Source organism: Scylla paramamosain, chromosome 33 (genome assembly GCF_035594125.1).
Source record: "Scylla paramamosain isolate STU-SP2022 chromosome 33, ASM3559412v1, whole genome shotgun sequence".
In the NCBI taxonomy this organism is placed as follows: Eukaryota; Metazoa; Arthropoda; class Malacostraca; order Decapoda; family Portunidae; genus Scylla; species Scylla paramamosain.
The window spans coordinates 16,209,868-16,229,867 of record NC_087183.1 but is presented as its reverse complement, the minus strand read 5'-3'; the positions used below and the strand labels follow the sequence as shown (position 1 = coordinate 16,229,867).

The following is a 20,000-nucleotide window of genomic DNA, read 5'->3' as shown; positions in this document are numbered from 1 at the left end:
CAGCAGCAGCAGCAGCAGCAGCACACCCTAGTGGGTGTGCAAAGGCAAAGAATGAAAAGATAAGTATGCTAAACCAGTGGGTAGGTCGATTGGGAAGCGCGGCAAGGATGAGAGCAAGTATGATGTGTTGAGAGAAGTGTGGAAGAGTGTGGCTGTGCCATGTATAATGTTTGGTATGGATGTGATTGCATGGAATGAAAGTGAAATTGATAAGTTAGAAGTGGGCCAGAATAGAGTAGCAAGGATGGCACTGAGTGCACCGAGGTGCACAGCAGTTGAAGCCTTGAGAGGTGACATGGGATGGAGCACCTTCAGAGAAAGACTGACAAAAGCCACACTTAAGTACAAGATTAGGCTTGAGAGAATGGATGATGCAAGAATAGCAAGGAAGGTGTACCTGTGGAATGAAAGTGGAAGCAAATGGAAGAAGAGATGCATGAGAATGACAGACAGGAATGGATTGCAAGTTGTGTGGGCGATAAGAATGGCTGGTAGGAATCAAAATGAGCGTGAATGGGTGGTAACAAGAGGAGGCAGAGTGGGAGCCGAATGGGATGTGAGAAAATGGAAGAATGAGATAGACAAAGAAGTGAAATGTGTGGGACTGAATGAATGGAAGAATGAGATGGAAAGAAAGAAGACCCTGGAATGGTACAAGGAGAAAGAGGCCCCGAGGTATGAAAGGTGGTATGATGGAAGCCTGGGTGGTGATCTTCTCTTCCGAGCGAGGGCACAGTGTATGGATGTGAATGCAAGAAGTTACAGGTGGTCTGAGTCCCGCAGCAAAGTATGCTAGATGTGTGACATGGGAGAGGATGAGACGGTGGAACATGTGGTGCTGGAGTGTGTGAAGTATGCCAGAGACAGGAATGAGATGATGCAAGTGATACTGACTGAGTTAGGGCATGATAGGAATGAAAGAGTGGAGAAGACGGGAAAAGAGTGGATGGTGTTGTTGCTGGGACTGTGTAGAGAGGCGAATGAAAGGATGATTGAGGCGGTGAAAGAGTTTCTGGAGAGAATGTGGCGTGCCAGGTGTATGAACAATTAGGATATAGGATGCTGTTCGTTTCTCTCTTTTTTTCCCCTTTCTACAGGAGTTGCCGATCCAAAGGCCTGGCTCAGGAGTGATCCTGTGCCACCTGTACCATCAAGATCAAGATCCATTAAGATCAAGATCAAAATCACCGGTCTGGGAGATCAATGATGTTTGGCTGTGTTTCTTGAGTGAAGCTACAGCACCCTAATTTGGTTGGTACATTCCACGTCCAAAATGACGGGCCTGTCACCGCTGGTGGTGGAGCAGTGTGCCGTGGTGGCAGGGCTGCTGGCTTACCTCACTGGCCTGGTGACAGTGCGTCCCCGCCCCGCAGGCAGCCCCCATGATACCCTGGCCAGGTGAGGGATACCACAGAAACAAAATGTAAAATCTTGCCAGTAGTCTGTCTCCAGGATAAGCATCCTATACGGGACCTGGTGGAAAGTGGAGTTTTAGGTTGAGGGAGGCCAAATTTGTGAAATTAAAAAGTTTAAGGAGAAAACACCAGTTTTTGGAAAATCCTTAGAAAATAGTCGACAACAGCAGATATCCCCCCATGCCCACACCCACCATCCTCCGCTACGCTATCCTAACCTTCTGAAGTCAGTAACCCCCATATCCCCCTGCTACACTAGCCTAACTAGTAAAATTGCAGTTAAACACAATACATCCTATCCTTTTGTCCTCTATTCCCAGCAAGCTGGAGGACCTGATGGGAAAGCAAATTATGCCAAATTTGGTCATTCATGAAAAGTCTAAGGATGAGATGCCATATACTAAAAACTGGGAAACTTTCAAGCACAACCTAACTTTACCCAACCAGATCTGAGATTAATTGATAGGAATGAACTTCTCCTTTTGCCATTTCCCTTAAGCCAGGGATTGGCATGACGTACAAGTCGCCTACACTTGGTTCTGTCCCTTGCATCTTCCTCCATGACTCCTTTCCCTTGTAGTTTTACTGCAGTTCCATCCCTCCATCTCATTCTGTCTTACCTTCAATCTTCTTTCCTCAGCTGGTTTCTCAAGGCTCTTTTAAGCAGCTTTTGGTTTTCTCTTGTTATTACATGAGCTTTTTTTTATGATCTAATACATGTAACTAGTTCTCATAATGTGTTGTCTTCAGGTACTCCAATGACTCCCATATGGCTGTGGAAAAGGTGGTGGTGGTGGTGATTGATGCATTGCGTGCAGACCACCTGGTGACTGCTGCTGCTCCCCTCATGCCCTACCTGCAAGGACAGCTAGCCTCTGGTGCTGCACGTGGCTACGTTGTCCACACGGCTGCCCCAACTGTCACTTTGCCCAGGATCAAGGTTTGTTCTTGATGGCTTGATAACCGTACATATAGACTTGCAAACATCTGTGTATGTGTAGATACAAGAAGTATTTCATATTGACTTACACCTTCTTTTTCAGATACTGTTATGATCATTGTAATCTTAAGAGTTAAGATGGTCTTAAATTTGTAGTCTTCATTGTTCATACAAAGGGAGGCAAATGCCTTAGTATTTTTCCTTCTGTGTTGCTGTGTCTTCATTTGCACCAACTGTATACACAAAGATTCCTTACAATGACGTGTTTATCCATGCATTACAATAGTAGGTATATAGTATTTCAATTCTAGATCCTTTCATATATGGTAACCAAATTTTGATATAAATGTAGATTAACAAATTAAAGAGTTATTTTGTAATAGATAAAGAAAGCTTATAGAGACATTCATCAAATATTTAACCTTGGCAACAGTCGTTGGTGACGGGCAGTGTTCCGGGTTTCATGGACATCATTGAAAACTTTGGAGCCGGAGAGCTTGTGGATGACAACATCATTCGAAGATGGGCAGCGCAGGGAAGACGAATCCACTTGTATGGGGATGACACTTGGCTCAAGGTGTTTCCCTCACAGTTTTCAAAGCACCAGGGTGTCACCTCATTTTTTGTCACAGATTATACAGAGGTAATTGTACTTTTGCGTAGTTATTATTTGTGGTTAATCTGTTTATTACTAAAAGAATATAGTAATGAAAGTTTTGTAGAGGAACAGTCTTCAGATTATACATTGGTGAATGAGCAGCAGTTCACATACATAAAGACTCACCAAGAGGAGCCGAGTACATCAGCATCCCAAATAGCAAGAGATCAAATAGTGCAATTTGTGAATAATGTGAGCTGCATGCAAAGTATAGAACCAAAAGTTATTTGTTAATGCAGGCAGATCTTGAATAGTACTACCCACAGACTGAATTAGACTATTCAATGAGAAACTGAAGATCTGGTAGCACAACCCACTTCCATGTGCTGGGCATCAGCTCTCAGCAACTTGACCTTGGCATCACCACCCTCTGTATGTGTGTCATCATATTTGATGTTTAATAAGGGGCTTTTCTGTTCAAGATACCCATTAAAAAAATCTTATGTTTTTTTTTTTAAGATGAAGGTATATATTTACTATGTGATGGTTTAAGGTTTTTAGTATGTGAGAAATAGGCTCATTGCCATTCAATAAACAAGGCTGCATGTAAGCTTGTGTAGGTCCTTTCAAATTAAAGTGTGTGTATGTTTGTGTGTGTATTCATCTTGTAATTTTGAGGGCCTTACCTACACTCATGCGGTCCTGTCTTCGTTTCTATATTTGTGTGTTATGTGTGAATGTCTGTGTTTGTGTGTAAAATCATGTCATTGAGGTGTAATGTGGCCAATCTTTGACTCAGGTGGACCGTAATGTGACACAGCATCTCACCAAGGTGCTTCCCTCTGATGAGTGGGATGTGTTGATCCTCCACTATCTTGGCCTGGACCACATCGGCCACTTGGAGGGCCCCATGAGTCCCCTGATTGGACCCAAGCTGCTAGAGATGGATGCTGTGGTCAAAAACATCCACGTCACTCTTGAAGCCAAGGTGGGTTGAGAGACACTATTCCTCTGTCACGGCTGTCTTCTCCCCAGTGGTGCGTGCTTTCCCTTGAATCATGTATCCCATCATCGGATCCTTCATCTTTGTATCTGTCATTATTGGCAGTCATCAGCAGTTCAATAAGGCCTCCTCTCTTTATTCACCTTTATTAGTTTTCTGTACCAGTTTATCCCAGCAATTCTTCTCAAGTTTCCAGTCTTCCCATCTTGTTCTGTATCTCATGAAGTTCCAGATTTCTTTCACGCCATCATTATTACTCTTATTTTTAAAAACGATATATGTAGTCTCCTGATAACAGTTTGCCAAAGTGTAGCTTACAGTTGTGTATACTGCTGAACCAAAGGTAGGTTTAATTTTTTATTGTTTTATGTAATGTAATCATAGTTCTTTACTAGATTTTTTAAGTCAGTAAAATATCAGACAGTTTTTAAGATCTTGCAGTCTTGAGGTCTGCCCTCCAGGTTTCATCTACCTTTCCTCAACTTTTAAGATCTTGAGCCTTGAGGCTTGTCCTGAGGGATTCTTTTATCTACCTTGGACTTGAGCACTAGATCATTTTGGTCACAAGAATGAAGAGAACACCTCCCTTGATTGACTAAGAGTGAGTGATGTCTGCAGGGGTTGAAGTACTTGGTGTTGGTGTGTGGCGACCATGGCATGAGTGATGCGGGTGGACATGGTGGATCCTCCCACTCAGAGGTTACTACTTCTGCATTGTTTCTCTCCAATACTATCATCAAAAAGAGGTACCTAGGTCACAGTAATCAGTCTGTCAATCTGTTTATTTTTGTCTTATTTCATGTGAAAGTTTTCTTCTCTGATACACAACCTAATGCCCACCTTGCCTTGTCCACTTGCCTTACTTTTTTTTTTTTTTTTCAAAACCATATATGACAAGTTACTTGTATTTGATTTACTTAATTCTACAAATTTTTAAGAAATTATCATGTACTTTTAATCTTTTGTTAAAACATAACATGTACAGTTGGCTCCAAGAATTTTGATACACATAATGGCAAGGTGAAGGTGACATCTGGCACAACACAGTGGAGCAGGAGACACCCCCAAGGTGAAGGTGACAGCAGTGTAGAAGCTGTTGACAGAAACATGTAACAAGTCTCTGTCTCATGCAGCATTGTCAACAGCTTCTCACCTTGGGGGTGTTTCCTACTCCACTGTGTGGTCATGCCAGGCATGGCCCTCACCTTGCCATAGTGTGTACCAAAATTCATGGAGCCAGCAGTGCATTATTTCAGTGGCTGTTTGTAATGAGTACTTTATGAGTTGAGGGAAGGATACATTGATTCATATTTAGTTAATTCCTTAATGACAATGATCATTGCTTGAACCAAGGCCAGAGAAGGTGCAGGAGGCAAGGCAGGTGGACCTGGCACCCACCCTTGGCCTCCTGACAGGTATTGGGGTGCCTGAAGGCAGTGTGGGACGACCAATAACTGAGTTGCTGCAAAATATTCCACCAGAGAAGAGAATGGCTCTGCACAGCCAGGCTGCCAGACAGCTGCTAGCCATTGCTAAGGGTTCTGGCCTCCATCTTAATCATGGTTAGCAGTTTCACTCTGTTTGTGTTTTTCCTTAGAGTGAAGTACTCTCCATCTACACTCCCAGCCAGGCATTTAATGGTTGTGGTGAATTAAAAAATATACAGTACCAAACATTTGTGAGTGGTGGCTAAAGTAGAAAATATTATTTATATATGTGTCTGAGTCATGATATGTATTTGCTATTGAGTTGTAGAGTACATCCCCTAAACCCCTATTCTGTGTTACAAGTCAGAGGACAAGATTATTGTTAAGACAAAATGCCAAGCAAGCCTGGAAGGTTATTTAGGAAGACCTATCCTGGCTTTCCTTTTGCTTACTTTTATTACCACACTTCTGTCTTGGACCTTGACAGGTAATGTAGAGCTGCTTTTTCAACAAACAACACTACTTCATGAAAGAATTGTGCAAGACCTGCGCCAGAACCCTGCAGGCAGCAGACCAGAAGTAGAGCGTGTCTGCAAGTTCTATGGGGACTGCCAGCAGGAAGTGTCTGATGCCCTTGCCACTCGCCAGCAGAGCTATGACCTTCCCATCATCTATCTTGCCACCTTTGCTCTCCTTATGGTACTTATGTTGTGCATTTATTGTATTCCTGCTTTTTTTGCCACTGAGTATAAAACATTATCTGTGTATGTATGACATCAGTTTTCAAGACAAAGTCTCCAACTGTTAATTTCCTTGTCATTCAGCCTTCCCTTTCACCTCCATTTTATTTGCCTCTCAATCAAACTCTAGATGCCTTCCTTTCATTTCCCTTCCATCCCCTCCAACCTTTGGATTCAAACTTCACCTCTCCTCCTGCATGGCTTGTCTCAACTTAGGGAAACTTTTTATATGGAGGTAACTCATTTTTTTGTGCTATCCATCAGTTTTTTTTATTCTTTCTTGTATGACACTTACATCTATGGTAGAAACTATGTTTTATAACAGTTTTTTATTTATTACTGTAATGCTGTCGATATCAAACTCATGCTTCACTTTCACATCAGCTCTTTCATCTTATTTGACATTACCTCTGTACAGATACTTGCGGGATGTGTATGGCGACAGGTTAAGGGAGGCCCGCTGGCCCCAAGGAAGCAGGTGGTGGGTACCACAGTGGGTTGGTGTGCAGGATGCACCTTTCTGGGTTGGCTCCTGGTGTGTGCTGGTGCCTCAGGGTCAAAGATGTGCCATCTGCTGCAGCCCAGTGCATGGCTGCTATTCATGGCATTTGTCTATGTCATGGTGGCACTGGCCTCATCATCCTCCTCTTCCACCATCACCAGGAACACACACAAACCTGCAGATGTGAGTTTTACCATCTTCTGTGATTTCTTTAATATCATATATGCATGAGCAGATTTTAGGTAATGATAAAATGTATGAATGTAACTGCAAGGGGGAGGCAGGAGTGACCACTGGAGTGAGGTACAGACTGGGGTGGTGTGAGCACATCAGGAGGGAGAAGGAACAGTTGCTTGAAGATGAGCAAACTTGAAACAAGATTTATGTGAAGAAATAAGTGTGTTAAATGAAGTGATGATAAATACAGCTCCATTTTTTTTTTTTTTTTTCCCACCCCTGAAACATGAGGTATTATAATATGGCTCCATGTTCCCTATTCATCATCCCTTTATGGTGTCCTAATGGCATAAACTTTCATTGCAGAATCCTGGTTCGAAAGATGCAGTCCACTACTTTTTGATGTTTGGGACTTGTCTTCACTCACTGAGCTTGCTGGGAACCAGTTTAGTCGAAGAGGAACATCAGACGTTGTACTTCTTCACCACCACCCTTCATCTGTATCTCATTTTCAAGATAATAAGATTTAACTTCCAAGGTTCAGGTGCTTGCCAGGGCCACAAGTCTTCAGCTTACAAGACCACCAGCAAAGAGGAAGACACCAGTTACTTGCACCTGCCCACTCAAGTGAAGCAAGAGAATCGTGAACTAAGTCTTCTGGAAAAGGCCTACCTTCCTCAAAACAAGATACTTTTGCTCCTGGCATTGAGTTTGGTGCTGAGCAGAATCCTAAGGGCCTGGAATGCCACGGGAGACAAGTGGCGGCACCTGGAGGACCTGGGTGACATCCTGCGTGCTCTAGGAGGGAGAACATTGGTCCTTGTGGTGGTGGCTGGACTTGTGCTTTCCTTCCTCATACTCCTGCACACATCATGGCCTCTTGTGTTGATTGCACTCATTGCAGTGTTTGGGCGACATTATCCTTTCCTTGCTAGTGGCACTTTTGAGGCCCAGATTGCATACCTAGCCATAATTTGCCTATATGTCTATGGACTTTTTAAAGCCAAACTGATTGACTTGAGAGCACACAGTAAGGTTCCCAAAATGACAGAGGAATATGATGTAGAGGATGATAAGATGAGCACTCTGCTTCGGTACAGCTACACTGCTCTGAGTCTGCTGTGTCTACTTCTTCAGCGGATAGACAATGTGGGAATGCTGTCCCTGATCCTGCTGCAGAACTGGATCCTCAGTCGTGTGCTGTACAGGCTGGCACTGGCCCGCTACTTGTCGTGGGAGGGAGCAGCAATGGCCATCAGCTGGCTGGCCTTCACGCATTACTTCAATCAGGTGAGTTTGGGTTGTGGTGATGGTGCCACTGTGTGTAAACTGTTCCTCAAGTGAACATTTAGTGATTTGTTAAACATGGCAGGCTTGTTCATTGATTAGAATGCTCTGTGATTCCTTTAATTGCCTTTACTAGTGTAGATAATATAGACTCATCTGTAGTCTTTTCTTGTAAAGGACCTCTAGTTGACTACTGAATCCCTCAACAATGTGTAATGAGAACAACACATTGTAGTCCCTTTTTTCTATTTTTTCAGGGTAACAGCAACAGCCTGACAACAATAGATATGAGTGCTGGGTTTGTGGGTGTGAATTCCTTCCATCCTCTTCTGCATGGCATCCTCATAGCCACCCAGACATTCGGGGGCACATTTCTCACCTACCTGGCCTTCCTGGTGCACCTCGCCTCCAAGGATGGCTCCAAGGAAAGGTTAGAGCATTTCCTCTTTCTTGTAAATACTTCAGAACCACAAGTTTTTATATGAAGGATGCCAGCCAAGGCCAACACAATTTACAACTGCAATGACTGCACACAATTCAGTGAAAAAATTAACAATGTGTGGTCCAACAGGTGGCAGAGGCAGCTGTATGTGTGGTGGTGTGTGCGCCTGGCCACGGTGACCCTCTACGTCCTGAACGTGTTGTGTCAGCGCCACCACCTCTTCATTTGGTCTGTGTTCACCCCCAAGCTGCTGTACGAAGGAGCGCACGTCTTGGTGCTGTGTGCCCTCACCCTCTACATGTGGGGGGTTGAGAAAGTGTGCACACTGCTTGAGGTCACATATAGATTTGAATAATTCTCTCTCTCTCTCTCTCTCTCTCTCTCTCTCTCTCTCTCTCTCTCTCTCTCTCTCTCTCTCTCTCTCTCTCTCTCTCTCTCTCTCTCTCTCTCTCTCTCTCTCTCTCTCTCTCTCTCTCTCTCTCTCTCTCTCTTGTTAGTAGACATTGGAATTAGACCTTGATTCAAATAATGAATTGGGTTTTTTATAATGGTTTTATAATTTTTTATGTAATTTTAATTTATATTTTATTAGACCACAGCAGATGTGGTGTAATACTGTGGTGTAAGAATTGGAATAGTAGCAGGGCTCATGATGGAGAGGCAGGGGTAAACTAGTGTATGCTGCCAGGCCTTGCTGTGGAGGTATGTGGCCAGCTGTGCTGTGCCTAAGCTCCTGTGGTGTAGTAAGATGATGGAGAAGACTGTTTCTTTCCATCAGGGACTGATGGGGTTAAGAGTGTAAATGATGTGTGTGTGTGTGTGTGGTGCTTGGTCTGCAGTACCCATGTGGGATTACTTATCTGGTTTATAGATAGATATATTGTAGATATAGTACATAGATATATTGTAGATAGTTATATAGATAGATATATTGTAGATACAAAAGATAGATATTTTGTTAATTTCAGATAAAGTGAAATGCCATTTTAGCACAATTTTGATTGTAAACTGATTGTATCCTAAATCATGTTTTGATGTCTCATGATAAAACTGATTTGATTCTTTTAGAAAAAAGATATGCGAGAGCCCAGTCACAATCATATTTACATACCATTTACTATTAGAGTGATATTGAAAAATAGACTTTTAGCTTGCATGACTCATGTAAATTTTCAAAGCTACAAAAGCTACTCAGTCTCAAATAGCTGACCTGTATAATATTTCTTGTCATTCAACTAAACATTGGTGGGATGCAGGATGGTGAAATTTCTTGCAATTTACACCACTGCATGTGTTAGGGGCCAAAATACATGTATATATATATACATGTATTGCATGCATGGTATTTGAAGAAATATGGATTTGTCAGCCATGATAAGTCACTAGTTTTGAGTGGGCATCTCTGAGACATGTTGTGGGAGATGAAGAAAACCACAGCAGTTTACAGAAGGCCTGGATCTGACCAGCTGTGATATGAAGTATGCAAGGTGTTGAGGATCTATTGTGGTTATTACAAGCACATACAGTAGTCACAATTATCCTAGTAGGTTCTCTTGCTGCCTGTTGGTGAGGCAGGGAGCTGGTGTGTGGAACCCTATCATGACCATCCCTTAAGGGAGGAGTTCCTGGGAATGGGTTTCAAGTTCAAATAGGATGCAATTGTATTTATTAAACAACTCAGGGTTGCATGTGTTATTTATGTAGAAGTCATTAGTATTATCCCCAACCCTGAAGCCTGTTAAAGCTTTATGCACTGCTGAAGATCTTGTTATAATTGAGCCTTTTGTGTGCAAACAAAGGATGATCTAAGTAAAATCACTAAAAGTGTGTATAGCTAACACTTCCTGTCTGCTAACAAGTTCTCCTTACCAGCATTGCCCAGTGGCAAGTTTATAAAAAATTCTCCAAAGCTGTAAAAATATTTCCTCTAATATTATCGTCCATCAGCTACACTGTTGCAGAGTATTAAGGCTGTATCTTGATTTATACTATGTAAAAAATAATAAAAAAAGATGCGCGCCCCTGCTGTGTGTTATGCATGTATAAATTGTTTTTATATGAGAGAGAGAGGAAAAGTGTAGGACTGAGTGGACAAATAGGATAGAACAAAAGAGTATTTTTGAATGGTATAGAGAGACCAGGGCCCCATACAGTGTATGAAATGTGGTATGAGGGAAGCCAGGGTGTTGATCTATCTCTCGATCTATAGCACAGTGTATGAATGTTGATGGAGTGAGTTACAGATGGTCTGCGTCCCGCAGCTAAGTATGTGTGTGTGTGTGTGTGTGGAGGGGGGTGGGGGGCCTCTTTATGAGACCGGGGAAGTCAAACTCCTTGTGAGAGTGTGTATGGTGCTATCAAACACAACAATACCTGAAGCGACAAGGACAGCCGTGGGCCAGACCTTGAAGACCCACGCCAGCTAGGGAACGGCTGCCACTCAACAACGAACAATCTACCAGCGAGGAGAGACGGATGAAAGTGAATTCTATAAACCTGCGAAAGAAAATTATGTAGACCTACAAAAGGAAATTATATAGACCTACGAAAGAGAATTATATAGATATGCGAAAAAGAATTGCATATACTTCCTGCGAGAGAATTATATAGACCTTCTACCGCTGGCAGTGAAATATATATAGACACACGCTATTCAGCGTTCTTAGACATCGACCTCAATGAAATAATGTAATACGATAAAACAATGATGATTACCACAATCACCATTGTTAAGTCAGAAAGAATACTTATACACATCCATATCCATATCTATAAACCTAAGGCATCAATTTCAGGAAATGAACGCGGTATTGAAGTGAATCATAATATTTGTTTACCTATCAGAGTTAAATGGAAAGGTGAGGGAGGGCTTGGCGCAGGGGTGCTAATATTTAAATCCCTGGAGAATTTATGTAAATCTTATAAAATATAAAAAAAAACACTACGTAAACCCAACAAAAATTATAGAATAATAAAGTAGAGTAAGTTTTAAAGAAGAATTATTCTTTAAAAATTATTCATATATCAGAAAACAGGAGAAAACATGGCAGGTGAGGACTCGGTAGGGTTGGCAAGCTCTAGTCTCGGCTGTCGTCTGCTGGGATCGAAAACAAAACATTCCAGACACTGCGGGGAGACATCCTTGCCCTTTACTCCTCCATTTTAGGCCACTTGGTGGCCACACACTTCCAAGCCATGCCGCTATCTTGAACACACAGGTTGGCTCTGCTTTGGTCCTATTTACAAGTGGTTTAATGGTGTTTTATAAGGTTAATATTGATTGTGTTGTCAAGCTGGACGCCTTCTTCAGTGAGTCATTATGAGTCATTGGTGGAAATTAGTATTGCTTTAGGGCCCATGCCGTGCCCTTGCCACATTCTTATTTTGAGGGGTGTATTTGTGACCGTCTGCAGCTAGTAAGGTTGGTATTTCAGTGTATGTTATTTTGTACTTCCATGAAGGAGCAGTTAATTAATTTTACGGTGAGTTTTGATGTTTCGTTAAATTTCTTTTCATTTCTCTTTCTTTAAGCTCTATATTCTTGTTTTCTTTTATAACCTCTCTCTCTCTCTCTCTCTCTCTCTCTCTCTCTCTCTCTCTCTCTCTCTCTCTCTCTCTCTCTCTCTCTCCTGATCTTCAAATTCTTCCTTTCTATTATATAACTACATTCTCTTCTACTCCATATTTACCCTCTTCTCTCTTCCTCTCCTGCCAGATGAGAGGAATGGTGGTGTATAAGCTTTTTCTACTCTTCCATTGTTCTTTTTTTACTAATCGGCTCTTACTGCTGCTGTGATTGTGGTTGCTGTAATTGTAATATCTTTTTTGCTTTTTTAAATAGCTTTTAAGTAAGTCTCTAGTATTCTGATGTTACTGTTTATCGAGTTGTATTTTCTGTTGAATAAATGTGTATTTTATTATTTTATTTAACTTTATTTATTTATTTTATTTATTTGTTTTTTTTATTTTATTTTATTTTTTTTTTTTTTTTGCCTCCTCCAAGTATTCTCTTCAAAATGACAAGTGTTGTAAGTTCTCACAGTCATGGTTATGTGGCAGTGTTATCAGTCACATATTTAAAAACACCAAACAGTTTATAACTAATTCAATAAGTAAAAGTGGAAACAAAACACCAAAAACGACTTAACCGCTTCAGAATTTCAGAACTTAAGATGGTGACAAGTAAAGTTGATAATTAATAAGTTACTGACATTTACTGCAATATAAGAAAATAACAGACAAACATATGCACTATGGCTCCCCTCTCCTCCCCATTCCAAGCCACCCTTCTCCTCCTATCAGTAAGCCTCCCCTCTTCTCCCCGTGCTAAGCCTCCCCTCTCCTCCCCACACTAAGCCTTCCCTCTCCTCCCAATGCTGAGCCACTCCTATCCACACAGTGATGGTTCAAGGGGCTGAAGGGAAGATGAAGAGCAGCAATGCGGCGGCGGTGGCTTCGGCCGAGGCGGTGAAGGTGGTGGTTAGGTGCCGGCCGATGAATGAGCAGGAGACAGCCAACCAGTATGAAAGGTAAGGCAGACAGACAGACAGCGAACCAGTATGGACAGATAGAGATGAATAGAGATATGTACTGACAGTTAAAGAGATACAGAGATATAAAGATTAACAGGTACAAACAGATAGAAATAGAGATAGACAGAGACAGAGAGAAATAGTAGAGATAGTGGCAAAGATAAACAGGTACAGACAGATGGAATGCTATGAAGGATAAGTGGTAAAATGAACTTTCTCATTCTTTTTTTTTTTTGTGTATCCATGCCATGAAAGTTAAATAGACAGCAAAATTAACTTCCCATTCTCTCTTTTTGTTTGTGTGTGTGTGTTTTTTCTTTGCATACCATGAAAGTTAACTAAAAGGCAAAGTTAACTTCAAACTTTATTTATTTATTTGTTTATTTATTTTATTTTTATTTTATTTATTTATTTATTTATTTATTTATTCATTTTTTTTTTTTTTTATTCATTTTTTCTCTATCTGTGCAAATCATTCCTTTGCAACACCATGAAAGTTAAACAAACAGTAATTAGCTTCATTTCCTTCTCCCTTTCCATTAATTCCTCCATTTTTTCCACCCCCTTGTTTCCTCCTCCCTTCTTTCCCTTGCTACATTTTCTCCTCCTCTTTCCTCCTTCCCTACCCTCTGTCCCTACATTTTCTCCACCTTCTTATTTCCTCCTCCCTTTCCTTCTGTTCGTACCTTTTCTCCTCCTATTTCCTCCTCCCTTTCCTTCTGTCCCTACATTTTCTCCACCCTCTTGTTCCTTCCACCCTCCTGTTTCCTCCTCCCTTTCCTGCAGAGTGGTGGACATGGATGTGGATCGAGGCGTGGTGGAGCTCCGCAACGTGAAGGCCGCTGACACAGATCCACGGAAAACCTTCACCTTTGATGCGGTCTATGACTGGAAGTGGGTGGCGTCTCCTTGTAGTGTCTCTGTAGTTGTTCATTATTCACTTGTTTATTCTTTTGTGCTTAGGAATGCTGGAATTACTTGTACTTCCTCCTCCTTGCAAGCCACCTCTGTCCACTGCTGCCTTGAAAGTGAACAGATGCTAATATTGACTCATACTTTGTCCTTGCAAGCCTCCTCTTTACAGTGGTATGAAATTAATTAACTACTACTTTCTTTTTTATGTATCTGTGCAAAACTGACTTTTTACAGGAGCATGGAAATGAACAGAAAGCAAAATTAACTTCCACTCTGTTGTTTCCATGTATCAATGCAAATATTCTCTTTTCAATACATGGAAAGTTAAACAGACAGCAAAATTAACTGCCTCCTCAATTTTTTCAGTGTGTATCCATGCAGTCAATCTCTTTACAATGCCATCAAAGTTAAACACATAACAAAATAACTTTCTGCTCAATTATTTCCATGTACCAGTGCTAATATACTTTTTACAATGCCATGAAAGTTAAACACACAACAAAATTAACTTCCTGCTCAATTATTTCCATGTACCAATGCAAATATACCCTTTACAACACCATACAGGTTAAACACAAAATTAACTTCCTGCCCTATTTTCTCGTTGCACTGCTCTTAATAACCAAAGTAAGACAAATAGCTGAGCATGCACCACTACATACCACCTCTCACTCACTCCTCCATTTCCTCCCACACAGTTCTAAGCAGCAGGAACTCTATGACGAAACGTTCCGGCCTCTCATAGACTCCGTGCTCAATGGCTTCAACGGGACCATCTTTGCATATGGCCAGACAGGGACTGGGAAGACCTACACGATGGAAGGTGAGTGAGTGTGTGAGTGTCTGTATGTCTCTGTGTTGGGACTTTTTTGGCATTGTTGTTTGTGTGTTTGAATCTTGTGTTTGTTTATTGTTTGTGTTTTTTTGACTTGTGTTGTTTCCTGCAAGTAGATCAATGAAAAATAGATGGTAATAATGATAATAATTCTTAGAGGAAATTAAGCTGATTATATTTAAATTACTCAACATCTCTTACCCTTTTGTTTTCTTCTTATGCTTCTTGCTATGAAATCTTGGTTTCTCTGTTATTATTATTATTATTTTTTTTCTGTTGTTAATGAAATACATATGTGTATGTGTGTGTGTGTGTAGAGTTATGGATAGGATGAATAGTATGTGTGTGTGTGTGTGTGTGTGTGTGTGTGTGTGTGTGTGTGTGTGTGTTTTCAGCTCATATTACAAGATCACTGTTTAATTTGGCTCATCTTTAGTGACTGGCACTTACATATTACTTGTTTTCTTTTCTTTTATTGCCCAAAGCCAGTGTCTCTCTTGTATATATATAAAAAAAATTCTTACACATTAAAAACATAAATAACAAATCACATGAAAAAAAAAGTAACACAAATTACCCATTACACAAAAAATACCATCACTCACTCACTCATTCACTCACCCCATCACTCCCACAACCCAACACTTCCTCCCTCAATAGTCACCTCACTCGCCTTGACTCTTGTGACGTGTTCCTCCTTTTCCTCCTTCCACAGGTATTCGAGATGACCCGGAGCAGAGAGGTGTCATTCCCAACTCCTTTGAACACATTTACAACCATATTGCTCGCTCCATTGACCAACAGTTCCTTATTCGGGCATCATACCTTGAGATTTACCAGGAGGAGATCAGGTGAGAGAAAAAGAGAGAGAGGGAGAGGGTGGAGGGGGAGCAGTACTGCAGATTAGGTAAAAGAAAACTAATTAATTGTCAGCATTGCTCATACTTTTCCCTCCTCCCCTTCACTATCTTTACCTCCATCTTACCTCCACTTGTTCTTCCACTTCCTCCGCAATCCTTCTTCTCTCCTTCCTCCACTGTTAGTCATTACATCCATATCTCCACTTGTTTTTTCTTCTCCACTTGATTTTCCCTCCACCTCTATACCCTAGAAACAAACCATTAATAAAAGAGATAGTAATAATAATAATAATTCAAAGAGGAAAATGAGCTGATTATATTTAGTTTATGTTTAATTATCTCTTTTCTTTTGTTCTTGTACTTCTTGTCCTAAAAGTCAGGTTTCTGCTTTACAATGTATCTCTGTACCTCCTTTTCCCATTTTCCTTCTTACTAAAAAAAAATCTTCCTCTGTATTCCTTCCGATGTCTTCTACTTTTAAAATATACTGTATTCCTCATTTTTACATTTTTTTTTTTTTTCCATTTTTTCCTACTTTTGAAATACATCTCTCCACTCCTTTCCTATGTCTCCCTACTCTAGTTTATTGTATATATATGCTAATGTCCATTCCATACACTAAATTCTCTTTCCTCCTTTTTTTTTTTTTACGCTAAAATGTATATAACTATCTTTCATTTAATTTTACTTACCCTACAACTTACTCATACCATCCTCCACCAGGGACCTCTTGGGGAAGGACCAGAAGACCCGACTGGAGCTGAAGGAAAGGCCAGACACGGGAGTCTTCGTTAAGGACCTCCAGCAGTTTGTGTGCAAGAGTGTCAACGAGATACAACACGTCATGACTGTGGGGAACCAGAACCGAGCTGTGGGGTGCGTCTGCCTTTGTATCTGTGCTTGTATTTTGAATAGGCTAAGCTAAAGAGAAGTTAGGGAAGTTGATTGGAGTGACTTTGCCTTGTCTCTCCTTCAGGGTGACAAATATGAATCTACACACTTCCCATTCATGTCCTTCTACCTGTATTTGTGATTGAAGAGGCTGGGGTATATAGAGATTGAGGTCAACTGAAGAGATTGAGGAGGTCTCCTTCAGTCTCCTTGAGGGTGACCAATATGAATCTGCACAGCTCCCAGTCATGTCTTTCTACCTTTATTTGTGACTGAGAAGGCTAAATAAATTGACATCCCTTCTCTTTCTCTCCATCAGGGCGACCAATATGAATCTGCACAGCTCCCGGTCACACGCAATCTTCATCATCACCATTGAGTGCAGCACCTTGGACGACCGGGGACGAGGCACCATCAGGGTTGGCAAGCTGAATCTGGTTGACCTGGCTGGCTCTGAGAGGCAGTCCAAAACAGGAACGGCGGTGAGAACAAGGAGGAAGAGAACTTTTTTATTTGTTTATTTTCTTTTTCTTTTTTTTTATTTACTTATTTTATTTTATTTTTTTATTTTTTATTCATTTATTTATTTTTCAAAAGGAAGATAAGTTCTTCATTATTTTGCCTTTTGTGTGTTTGCCATTTTATGAGAAGGAGGAAGAAGGGAAGGGGAAATGTTTAGCTTTTTTTTATGTTATTTGAGGTGGAGAAAGAGGAAGATGAGGAAGGTAACTTATTTTTGTGGGTTTTTTCACTTTTTTAGAAGGCGAAAGAAAATGAGGAGAACCATCTTTCTTTGTGTCTGATTCATCATTTAAGTAAAGAGGAGAAGAAGGAGAACTCTTGTCTTTTATGTCTATCTCATGTGTTTTATCCCATCTCTCTCTATCACTGTCTCTGCTCCTACTCAAACTCACTATCACCACCACAGGGAGAGAGGCTGAAGGAGGCCACCAAGATCAACCTCTCACTCTCGGCTCTGGGCAATGTCATCTCAGCCCTGGTGGATGGCAAGAGCACCCACATCCCCTACAGAGACTCAAAACTCACTCGCCTCCTGCAGGGTGAGAAAAAGAGAGAGAGAGAGAGAGAGAGAGAGAGAGAGAGAGAGAGAGAGAGACTGATTGTGTTTCTGAATGTTATGCAGACTAATTATATTCGTGTTCTTAAAGATATTGCTGTTCTTGGATTGATACAGTCTCATAACAAAGACATGTACACAGCATAACACTATTTTTATCATAGCTAAGGGTGTGTGAATGTGTATGTGGTGCTTCAAAACATTCTGAAACACTTCTGTGCTGCTCCTCCACTACATTCCAGAAGCTCTAGTTCAAGCTGCACAGGTTTTTAAGGGTGTTTTACCAGTTCAAGTGACAGATTAACAAGATTTCTACATTATTAACAGGACAAACACTTGAGAACCCGGCTAATCATCGTTTTGTCTGGACCAACCTGTGTAGGATTGCCAGCCAGGTATATAGATAGACATATAGTGTTCTTGTCTCACACATGAAAGAAGTGTAGGTATTTTGAATGGAATGAAAGAAGAGGTGATAGAAGCGAGGCAAGGCAGAAAGAATTAGAAAACCACCTCATACACACTACCAGGCCACCAACACACACTTCCCTTCCAGACTCTCTCGGTGGCAACTCCAAAACAATCATGGTCGCCAACATTGGACCTGCCAGCTACAACTACGACGAGACCATAACAACTTTACGCTATGCCAACCGAGCTAAGAACATCAAGAACAAGCCCAAGGTGAATGAGGACCCAAAGGATGCCATCCTGAAGGAGTATCAGGAGGAGCTTGCAAGGCTGAAGGTATGAGGATGAGGAGGATAAAGAACTATGAGGAAATAATGATAATGATAAACTCAGGAAGAATGGTAGAAATTGTGAAGGAGAGGAAAGGAGAAGAGTGGAAAAAAGTGAAGGAACAGAAAAAAAAATGGTGATAAAACAAGGAGCAGGAGTGAGGAGGAAAATATTGTGATAGTAAATTAAGGAAAAAGGTGAAAAGGAGAGGAAGAGAAGGAGAAATAAGTTATACAATTGAGAGAATGAAAAAGAGGAGATCAGGAAATAGTGGAGAGAAAAGAATAGGATGAAAATAAAAGAAAATGAAAAAAATTAGGAATAAGATAAAAATTCCAAAAAAGTGATATTCTAAAAAGGGAAGAATTTTAATTTACATCTCTCTTTCCCTTCTTCCTCCCAGGCGCAGCTGAAGCAGAGAGGAGTCAAGAAGAAGAAGAAGAAGAAACGGGGCAGAAGGAGAAGAAGTAGTGGAGGATGAGGAGGGAGGAGAGGAAGAAGAGGAAGAGGAGGAGGGAGTGGAGGCTGAGGGCATTCTTCAGCAGCAGCAGGAATTGGATGAAGAGAGAAACAGAATCCTGAATGACCAACACATGATTGCTGAGGTCTGTCTGTCTGTTTTTGTTTGTGTGTGTGTGTGTGTGTGTGTGTGTGTGTTAATGGAATAGACTTATTAATGCTGAGTCTTTAGGAAGCTTCAAAAGAATGTTAAGTTTGTGGAGGAAGATGATGAGTGGAAGTAGGTTGGTGTGTGTGTGTGTGTGTGTGTGTGTGTGTGTGTGTGTGTGTGTGTGTTCATTAGATACCCCACAAGCAAATCTCTGTTCATGAATGATCTACAAATTTCTGAAGTTACAAATGTAAATGCTTGTTCTTCATCCTGGTTTACAAATACAGAATTGACATTTACAGATCAGTCTCAAAAATTTGCCTAAGAAAAATATTTAAAGCCTACATATGAATGAGGTAATCTTGTTCTTCATTCAGACATCAATGCAAAATTAATATTTATCAATTAAACCACAAATATTTGCCTTGAAAATATTAAGAGTGCATCAAATAAAAAGAAATCAGTCTGTATCTAATCAAATGTACAAATGTTGATAAGACACAAAACTCATTGATAGATCACCTTACTGCTCACCTGCATGCATGAGATCACAAAACAAGGAGACCACAAGAGACCACCAGAGTATAAGAAGACAGGAGGACTGAACACACCAACTGACCAAGACAAGACAGCTCCAGCACAGCACCTTATCACCCTGACCTCCTCGCCCTCATTCCTTAAGTCCTGCAAGCTCCTCTTGATATCTACAGCACCTTTTCACCTTCATCTCCCATCCTCCTGATAGCTGAGCCTCTGCCTCCTCACACACACAGGAGAAGGAGCGTTTCCTGACGGAGCTGAAGAACAAGGAGGCAGAGCTGAACACTTCCAGGGAGGTGCAGGAGAAGTTGATGAGTCGCATCCAGACCATGGAGAGCAAACTGCTGCGTGGAGGGAAGAACATCATCGACCACACCAATGAACAGCAACGCGCCCTGCAGCTGCGCACTCAGGAACTTATGGAGCAGAAGGTACCAGGGAGTTCATTGTTATCATTTATTTTGTTC

General features: G+C 41.2%; 2 protein-coding genes across 2 annotated transcripts in view; both read left to right on the top strand.

The window, feature by feature from the left end:
- The first annotated feature begins 75 nt into the window (after nucleotides 1-75).
- LOC135089807 (GPI ethanolamine phosphate transferase 2-like) lies at nucleotides 76-10,552 on the top strand. The gene is made up of 11 exons (XM_063985869.1): nucleotides 76-1,398; nucleotides 2,166-2,355; nucleotides 2,789-2,998; nucleotides 3,753-3,941; nucleotides 4,575-4,702; nucleotides 5,310-5,518; nucleotides 5,871-6,082; nucleotides 6,542-6,808; nucleotides 7,169-8,092; nucleotides 8,347-8,519; nucleotides 8,661-10,552. Exons 1-11 carry the CDS (start codon nucleotides 1,274-1,276, stop codon nucleotides 8,884-8,886), a joined length of 2,853 nt encoding a protein of 950 aa, XP_063841939.1. The 5' UTR covers nucleotides 76-1,273; the 3' UTR covers nucleotides 8,887-10,552.
- A 1,228-nt stretch (nucleotides 10,553-11,780) lies between these two features.
- The window catches only part of LOC135089472 (kinesin-like protein KIF3B), a 16,600-nt gene continuing 8,380 nt past the window's right edge, over nucleotides 11,781-20,000 (top strand). The window contains 12 exon segments of the mRNA XM_063985053.1: nucleotides 11,781-11,952; nucleotides 12,931-13,060; nucleotides 13,850-13,957; nucleotides 14,677-14,801; nucleotides 15,529-15,664; nucleotides 16,397-16,549; nucleotides 16,884-17,046; nucleotides 17,493-17,625; nucleotides 18,199-18,389; nucleotides 18,787-18,833; nucleotides 18,835-18,988; nucleotides 19,767-19,964. Coding sequence (XP_063841123.1) covers nucleotides 12,933-13,060; nucleotides 13,850-13,957; nucleotides 14,677-14,801; nucleotides 15,529-15,664; nucleotides 16,397-16,549; nucleotides 16,884-17,046; nucleotides 17,493-17,625; nucleotides 18,199-18,389; nucleotides 18,787-18,833; nucleotides 18,835-18,988; nucleotides 19,767-19,964 — 1,536 coding nt within the window. The 5' untranslated portion in view covers nucleotides 11,781-11,952; nucleotides 12,931-12,932.